This window comes from Capsicum annuum, chromosome 2 (genome assembly GCF_002878395.1).
Source record: "Capsicum annuum cultivar UCD-10X-F1 chromosome 2, UCD10Xv1.1, whole genome shotgun sequence".
Lineage (NCBI taxonomy): Eukaryota > Viridiplantae > Streptophyta > Magnoliopsida > Solanales > Solanaceae > Capsicum > Capsicum annuum.
Window position 1 is genome coordinate 118,129,046 of NC_061112.1, and position 9,076 is coordinate 118,138,121.

General features: G+C 36.7%; 2 protein-coding genes across 2 annotated transcripts; one reads left to right on the top strand and one right to left on the bottom strand.

Annotated features, from left to right (window-relative positions):
- Positions 1-2,690: 2,690 nt before the first annotated feature.
- LOC107859085 (F-box protein At5g46170) lies at positions 2,691-5,758 on the top strand. The gene is made up of 2 exons (XM_016703979.2): positions 2,691-4,257; positions 5,291-5,758. The coding sequence occupies exon 1, from the start codon at positions 3,068-3,070 to the stop codon at positions 4,208-4,210; it is 1,143 nt and encodes a 380-aa protein (XP_016559465.1). The 5' UTR covers positions 2,691-3,067; the 3' UTR covers positions 4,211-4,257; positions 5,291-5,758.
- A 643-nt stretch (positions 5,759-6,401) lies between these two features.
- LOC107859084 (pheophytinase, chloroplastic) lies at positions 6,402-7,690 on the bottom strand (the record flags this gene model as incomplete). The annotated part of the gene is given in 1 exon segment (XM_047406708.1): positions 6,402-7,690. A coding segment is annotated over 1 exon segment (1,187 nt), but the record flags the coding sequence as incomplete, so codon positions are not given.
- Positions 7,691-9,076: the final 1,386 nt, after the last annotated feature.

Sequence of the window (9,076 nt, forward strand, 5' to 3'; positions counted from 1 at the left end):
TGTTCTTTGTGATGGCATGCATCCGATTGGTGGTATGCCAAGAATATCAATCCGACGTGCTCCTAGCCCGTATAAATCCTTCAGAATTGTGGAAACTCTTAATGCAAGCATTAAAATAGGAGGAAAAACAACGGTTAGAGAGATTTGGAGGTGGATAAATATCAGTAATTAAGGTTAATTATCTTTAAGGATGATAAATTGTATATTAATTCTTAATTTTCCTTTTTCATTAATTATTTTTTTGTATTTTCAACAAAATAAAAAAAATCTTTTTTATATATATTTTTTTAAATGAAAGTTGCTATGACTTGAAAACTTACAAGTTTTGCTATAACTTGTAATACCTAATCTAATAAGTTTATATAGTTAATTTTCCCCTTTTTAAATAAAGTTTATTTATGATTGAGAAAGGAAGTTGCGTATGAAATGTTGTTAAATAATTTCTAAATTATGATATAAATGCATGATAATTCTAGAGACTTTGTTTCAATAGTGAAATAATAGCTTATATTGGGCTTTCTTGTCCTTGAAATTGGATTAGTATGCACTTGTGTATTTGGGCTTTCTTGTCCTTGAAATAATAGCTTATATTGGGCCTTAGAGAGAACAATCCTTTCACGTGAGGGAAGGGCCACTTTACAATCAAACCCACATGCTGATATAGAAATATTTCCAAAATCAGGTTAGGATTTGCAAATAATCATATCGAGGAATCGATCTCTCACCAATAAGGTAACCGTTTAGATAGCTAACCAACTGAGCTATTAAAAAAGTTCATGTAAATCAATTCTTTGACGAAAAATGAAGTGGACATGACATAACATCTACATAGGCAGAAGTTCAAACAAGTGCTTATAATTATAGGAAAGCAATACGAACAAATAATTGTAGCAAAACAGTTGCACTACATAAGAAAATACTATAGTAAAACACTTGTAACAAATGTAAGATAGCAACAAACACTTACGAAGGAGAACATATATACAACTTCCAAAGAACAGGGGAAAAAGAAGAAAAGAGAAAAAAAAAACATACACAAAGAAATACTTTAAAGTTCAATCACTACCGGGCCTACATGTTTCTATGTTTAACCATCCAATATTAATGTTCACCAAATTCGCATTGAGTATTTAGGTCTGGGAGGCTGAGACAGAGGCGGACCCACGTTAGTCAACGGTGTACGTGCATTCGGTAACTTTTTAAAAAAATTATATATATATGTATAGATATCCTACTAAAGAGTTAATATATATATTGTGCACCCTCAATAACAAAAAATGTTTGGGTGCACTGGTTCTGAACTTATATGCTAGCATCCTTTATTTTTCATTTACAACGTTTAATTGCCACCAGCTCTATTTCCCAAATTCCTCCAAAAGCCAAACTCCCTGGAAAGTGGAAAGTAGAATTTTTGTTAACTTTGGATACATCTCTTCCTTTTGTTTTTTTATTCTTTTATTTAACTTTGGATAATGTTAAATCATAAATGCTTTTAATATTTATTTGTTGCTTGAAAGTTAGTGTGTAAAATTTATTTGTATTTTTTTTCTTGCTTCTATTTAAGTTTATGGACTTTGATTAAAAATAATTAATTAATTTTATTTATATTCTCGATGAATTTTTTATTTTGTAGGAATTTGTTATTGATTCTTGTGAATTGAAAATTTGAAATGGATAGATATTATTCTCCTCAATCAAGTTGTAGTTTTAAGGACAATTCTCATCGCCTTAGCAAAAGCAAAAAATGGCAAAAAAAACTTCAAGGTCCATTATATTTAAGCACAAATTACAAATAAAGCGTGAGATTTGAAAAAATAAGTATAAAGGAGAAAAAATATAAACATATGTCTAGTTCAAGATTAATAATATAAGCATGAATGATAAATATATGAACACAGAAATTATTATTTTTTTATTAAGTGAAATATTAATTGTTTAATGTTCGTATCTCCAGAAAGTCTTATTGAAAGTATATCTTATAAATTAGAACCTAAACTGCACATTAAACAAGGCGAGCGATTAACACAAATTTGAGTTTTTATTCAGAACTTATGCGCGCCTTTGACAATACTGGTGCACCCCCAGACTTCAAATTTTGAGTTCGCCTCTGTGCTGAGATCCTTGGATAAGCTTTGCTTAAAGGTATAAGGAGGGTTGAACTAAGAAGTAGTCACCTCGGAACCACAATCTTGTATAAAGGGCAGAAATCATCAAATCATCTCATCTTATAATTTCATATTAATATAGTGTCTATATCACCAAAAATCGCATTGAACAACCCTACTACGTACATAGATGGAGAGAGATATCTTTGGATTGGATTGTTAAAGGGATAAAGAGATCCCTGCGAAGAAGCTTATTAACTATCGTAATTCGAATCTTAAATCTCTTATAAAGAGTAAAGAAATTTCAATCAAATAATCACATTGTTTCATGGTAATACATGGCCTACCTCACCAAAATTCACGTTGGGTAGGCCTATGTACTTGAAGCCATAGAGAGGTTCCTAATAAGAAGTTGCCGACTTTGAGTAAGGGGCCTATGAATCTCACCAATGTGGATCACTTTGCTTATATATAATGGTAAAAATAGGACCTACCATCACCAAAAACTCACCATACAACACAGAGATTGGCAAGTCTTTTATGAGATGTTAAATGTAGCTAAACCCCACTTACAGACAACAAGTGACCCACATACTTCCATCTCCAAATCTCTCACAAATCACAATATACCCACTGCTCAGCGGGTAATGGGTCATTTTGTATGTTCCTATTCCGAATTAAGTTTGAGACTAAAATTTGATCGTTGATATAAATTTTGTTACGTTAAAGTTTGGTCGATGATATTATTTCTCTCAACTTTGAGATAAGATAAATTAGTCGAGATAACTTTGTCCGCAAACCAAACATGATACGAGCGGTATATATAGATAGAGAAGGTTAAAAAGATCAGCCACAACCCAAAGTAGTCATTGTACTGAAATTTGTCTTGTCCATTAGATCCATAAAACCCCTCTACCAAAAATCCATCTTCTTTCCTTTTTCTTTCTTCCTTTCATTAGCCGATGGGTTTATTGAGGTCAGATCTGAATGGAAGAATGATCTACCCAGAACCCATTGACCACTTCGACCGTTTACCGGACTCCCTTCTTCTCTTCATCTTCAACAACATCGGCGATGTCAAAGCTTTGGGTCGTTGTTCTCTCGTTTCTAGAAGGTTCCATACCTTAGTTCCTCAAGTTGACAACGTTGTTGTTCGCGTCGATTGCGTTATCTCCGATGATGATTCAACTTCTTCTTCTACCTCTTCTGGTTGTTCTTCCGATAAGTCCCGACACCCCATCTCTTCCCTTTTTCGTCTAGTCTTCTCTGGTTTGCTTAAACCGTTTCAGTCTATTACTCAATTCATCTCCATTTCATCTAAACGTGGTGCTTCTTCTTCATCGGCTGTTCTTGATGATGGTGATGATTTTGATAAGAGCGTTGTTACCCACCATTCGCCTACTCAAGTGCTGAAGAATTTTAACGAGATTAAGCTGCTTAGAGTCGAATTGCCGAGTGGTGAGCTGGGGATAGATGATGGGGTGTTGTTGAAATGGAGAGCGGAGTTTGGGTCAACGCTTGATAATTGTATTATACTTGGTGCTGCCTCTGTGATTGAACCTGTAGGTAGTAGTAGCAGTGGTTGTAGTGTTGAGAACGCTGATGGAAATGGAGAAAACGATAATGGGAGTATACCCGATTCGTTTTACACGAATGGGGGATTGAAGCTGCGTGTGGTGTGGACGATTAGTTCGTTAATTGCTGCTTCTGCAAGGCATTATCTGCTGCAGCCGATAGTCGCGGAGCACAAAACTCTGGATAGTTTGGTTTTGACTGATGCTGATGGGCAAGGAGTTCTGTGTATGAACAGAGAGCAATTGGAGGAGCTGAGGGTGAAGCCTCTGTCAGCTTCTTCGGCATCCAAAAGGACATTGGTTCCGGCACTGAACATGCGGTTGTGGTATGCCCCGCATTTAGAATTGCCTGATGGAACAGTGCTCAAAGGGGCTACCTTGGTGGCAATTAGGCCGAGTGAGCAGCCCAAGAAAGAGGTACTTGGCGCGGATGGGAATTGGGTGGAAGCTGCGTTCGAGGAGCCTTATGGGACAGCTGCTAGGATGTTGGTGAAAAGGAGGACTTATTGTTTGGAAATGAACTCATTTTGATTATAGAATTAATGCTGGTTGGATTGATTCATGGATGCATTTCTGAGGTAGCTCCTTATCCTTATGTATTTTGCCAAAACTTGAATTGCATAATGTGTAGATCTCTGTCATATCTCTATATGGATGAATAATTTGACTTGGATATAATGCTATGGGGTTAACAATTTGTATTGTGTGTAAGCCTTTGATTCGTGAGTTGTCCGTTGGGACCAAGGATTCTTGAGTCTGTTTGATCGCAATGTTGTTGGCCAAGATATTTTGTCACTTCTGTGGGTTTATGCCAACAATTTTTTTTTCCTATTACCAGAAGTTGTTTATATGTAACACTGATTTGTAGAGCTTCCTAACATGTCTTTTTATTTGAATTCTCCGTCCGAGTAAATTATAATAGCGCATAAGTTTCAGCTGGAAGTATTACATTCTTAATTTGGTCTGGTATCTCTTCGATTGAACCTTATTATGTGCAAATGCAAGGAGAAAATTTCTTGAATGACTTTTAAGGTTTATATCTGTCCTTGTTTGAGAGCTGTTTTTCTTTCCTAGTCTTCTTGTTTGCACTTATTTATGTGTATCTCTTCGATTGAACCTTATTACGTGCAAATGCAAGGAGAAAACTTCTTGAATGACTTTTAAGGTTTAAATCCGTCTTTGTTTGAGTGCTGTTTTTCTTTCCTAGTCTCCTTGTTTGTGTTTATTTATATGTTTTTAGAGGATGCATAAGAGAAAGTATGTTTCTGTTTGACAAGGAGAAAGAACTGGAATTGCATATTTCAGTGCATTGAAACCCTGTAACTGGGAGGCAGTACTTGTATTTTAAGCTCTTATATACGTTAGTCTTTTTCTTCCATTGCTTAGGTTCATTATCTATTCTAGTATAACTGTTTCTCAAGATAAAGGTGGCAATGAGTGGGTTCTATCACTTGATTATCCAATGATGGAATATGCCGGTTCATGATTTTGAATCTGTTAGATCATTCAATAACAATACTCGTTTTGGCTGGTCATGATTTTGTTAAGATTGTATGTATATATCAACAATTCTAATTTCATATGCATATATGTTGATTTTCTATTTTTCAGGGAACACTCCGGACACTGAGGAAGTTGGATTTGCTCATACTTGAAAGCAGAGAAAAGCTAAGAGCACAATTTTGTTATGAGCTAGCTTGCCTGAATTAACGAAGTCTTGTTTCTGGAGATGAAGTACCAGTTAGCAATTGATGAACTTTGGATCAGCCAGTGTCGCTTTGAAAGAATTGATGATAGGCATCTGGAAGATGTTACGAGAGTTTTTTGCCTTTGACTTTGTTGCACACTCCTTTTATAGTTTTCTCTCTGTGAATATTGTAGTTATATTCATGATCTTATTTGATGTCATGTACCTCAAGGTTCATGAGTAATGAATTGTGCGTTCTTTATTAGTTGATTTACTTGTGAAATTGCAGCTGGTTATAGGTAAATCAGTGAATAAACCTTGTAATGGTTTTCAATTTTTAGCTGTTGGCAGCTTCTAATAATTGATCTGATTGCCAGGGTGGATTCAGCTGATATTTGCCAGATATAAATAATATCTAAGAGATTCCAATATGTATGTGCACACTCTGCTCGACCCTTCAAAGTCTTAACACTTTGTACGACTATACTGATTTTTTTTTTTGTTGTTTAATTTGTGGTGATGGTTTGCTTGTGCACGCACCTTGAATATTTCACCTGGATGTTACCTTCCACCAAGGCTTATGCACTTATGAAGAAACTTACTCGAAACTATATAGAAAACTTTATGTGGTAGGGTCTCCTTAAATATAGATAAGGTGGTAGGTCTCAATTCTGATGTCAATTACACCATACAGTCCCTAGCAGGGAATTGGCCATATCAAATTAATGAGCCAATGTGTTGAATACCATTTTAACTATCCCATGTGCAGTGTGGAAGTCAACAGAGTTTCTAGTTAAATATCACAAAGAGTTTTCGATTTATTCATCATGTATTTCCTTAAAATGACCATATCATAACATGTGTTACTGCGTCCTCTCTCTGCCCACCCAAACACTTCTGGAAATGTGGAGAATTTTAATCACGCCTCAACATATGGAGATAGAACTTAGAAGTAATTCAGGTTGCGTTTATGGTATAAACGTCCATCCCTTTGTGCCAAGGTGAATTCCGTAATTAAACTTGCTCCAACAAATATGTCCTTTGTAACATGATTTACAAATCAATATTCTCTATACAACGGAAGAAGTATAACATACATTTTTGTTTGATCTCATTCAAGTAGAAGGACTAGGATAATCATGTGACAACATTCTCTGTCACTGGCAAATGGTTTAGCCATGGGAGCAGCTTTTCATGGACAAGATCAGGTCTGTCATCATGAGGGCAATGTCCCACACCTTCCAAAAGAAATAGACTCACATTGGGTTTTTGGGAAGGCAAGGATGAGAAGTATCTACCAACAGGGCCATCAATTGGTGTAAATGGATCTTGATCACCCCATAACACAAGGATAGGCAATGTAACTTTTGGGATCAACTGCACTGGATTCGGCCCTGGTGGACCTGTCACAATGGACACAAAAGCGTCAAGTGCGCCTTCAGCATCTGCTGGTGTCCTAATAATGTCCACCAGATCTTCATCCACAGACTCTTTATTCCCATAGACAGACAACAAGATATTCTTTAGATTTTCTCTCTGTTTTACCCGATTAAAGATTGCAGACGCGATTGGTTTTTGGTTCAATAAGAAATCAACAAGCCAGAGTAAGGGCAACAGCAACTTAATCCTCCAATCGTCAACAATTGCCTTGTTATTCATGCCTCCAGCGCAGTTCAACAAAACAAGCCCTTGAATGGATGTTTGAGAAGGATCCGCAGCAGCTATTACACAAGCAAGACTTCCGACAGAGTTCCCTACCAATACGGTTGGTCTTTGAATAGTTTCATTCACGAAATCCAATATTAACTGAGCCCAAGTTTCCATGTTATATGCAAATCCTTCTGGCTTGTCAGAAGCACCAAAACCAAGGAGGTCAATAGCATAAACTGCGTAATCTTGAGCAAGAATAGCAATGTTCTTCCTCCAATGGGCAACAGAGGCACCAAAACCATGAACTAAGAGTAGAGAAGGGCGAGAAGTGTTGTTGTTGCGCGCTTGATAACTCAAGTAGTTTATGTTGGAACCTCTCCACACCCAAGTTTTACACATTGTCTTAATCTCATTCACCTCAAGTGGTAACGGTTCTTCCTCCTTTGAAATAATGGCAGAGGTAGAGGATGCAGAGCATTTGATACTGCTAATAGTGATACAGCTAGGTTTGCTATGACTACTTTGAAGACCAATGTTAAAATTGATGATGGTGTTACATTGTTTCTTTAAGTTCCTGGAGGCAGCAAATGGTGATGATGGTAGAAATACAAGGGGAGAAGCATGAACAGCGACAACCATTGCTTTCCCTAACACTGGTCTTCTAAAGATTCTGCAAGGAAGATAAACAAGAGAAGTGTCTAGTGGGGGTAAAAAGACATAATATTGAACAAAGGATGGTAATGTATGAGGTGAAACTCTTACTCCACAGTCCACAGGCATAAGATACCCTATAACATATAAGAATTATAAAAGACACAAAAGAGCCAGAGTTCTCATCAGTTACAATTTCGGTAAGAACACCAAATTCAAGGACCATCCGATCTAAGAACAAGGCAGTGTGGTGATAAGAAAAATCTCCCTTTCCAATGAGATTCACAAACATTTCCGGTAAGACACGTTAAGTAATCAGAGAAAAAGCACAAAAAGAAAAGGTTTTGCATTCATCGCTATGCAGCAAGACTGCATCAGCTACAATTTTTGAAACATGTCATCAACAACAAAAAAAAGATCATCTACATCCAGTGATTTCACCAAACAAAAAACAAGTGAAATCGCTGGATGTTTAACATGACAAGTCTAGTCAAGAAAAGCCAGTTGAAAGGATGTTCCAAGTTGTTTGAGACAACTGAAGCCAAGCTTACAGTGTAATAAGAGCAGAACATGGTCTCTCAGGATTTTTCTATAAGAATGATTATGTCATACTTAGTACAACAGACGAATTAAAATATCCAAACTACCTTAGAGGTGTGATTCCTTTTATGTTTAATTGAATAACCAAAATACTCCAACCAGTCATGCATCGTTAAACTCCTATCTTGCTTGTCTTTTTGGTTGCTGTTATCTTTCAGAGCCTTGGAGTAACCGGAAAAGTTGCTGCCATGTGACCAGGAAGTCACAGGTTTAAGCCTTAAAAACAGCCTAGCCTCTGACATAAATGCAAGGTAAGGCTGCGTACAATACACCCTTGTGGTGGGGCCCTTCCCCGGACCCTGCACATAACGGGAGCTTTAGTGCACCGGGCTTCCCTTTTATTCAGACATGATCTACTGTTGTTACTCTCCAACAATGCCTACATCTTTCACTTTCCAAGATTAACTCTTTTGACTTCAGCACTTTAAAACAACTAAAATTGGCCAAATTTCTTGCTTTTAGAATTTAAATCAATCAAGAGAGGCATAACCATAGATGAGTGGTTGTGAAGGACACTTATTGGATGTGCGAACCAATGTCCCACATTTGTTGCTAAAGGGATTGGGAAACTACATATATGGTGTAGGATCTCTTAATAGTGTGAGACCTTTTGAGGGAAAACCGTGTGGCTTGGCTCAAAGCAGACAATATCACACTATGTAAGAATGTTTTTGGGTTGGCTAAGCCCAACAACACGTATTAAGGTAGAAGGTTAATTGATAGTAGAGAGTTGTCTCATGTATCCTTTGTTGTTTTTCGATGTTTTCGGGTACACAAAATCTGTATTTTCGCAATACTACTTCAACATA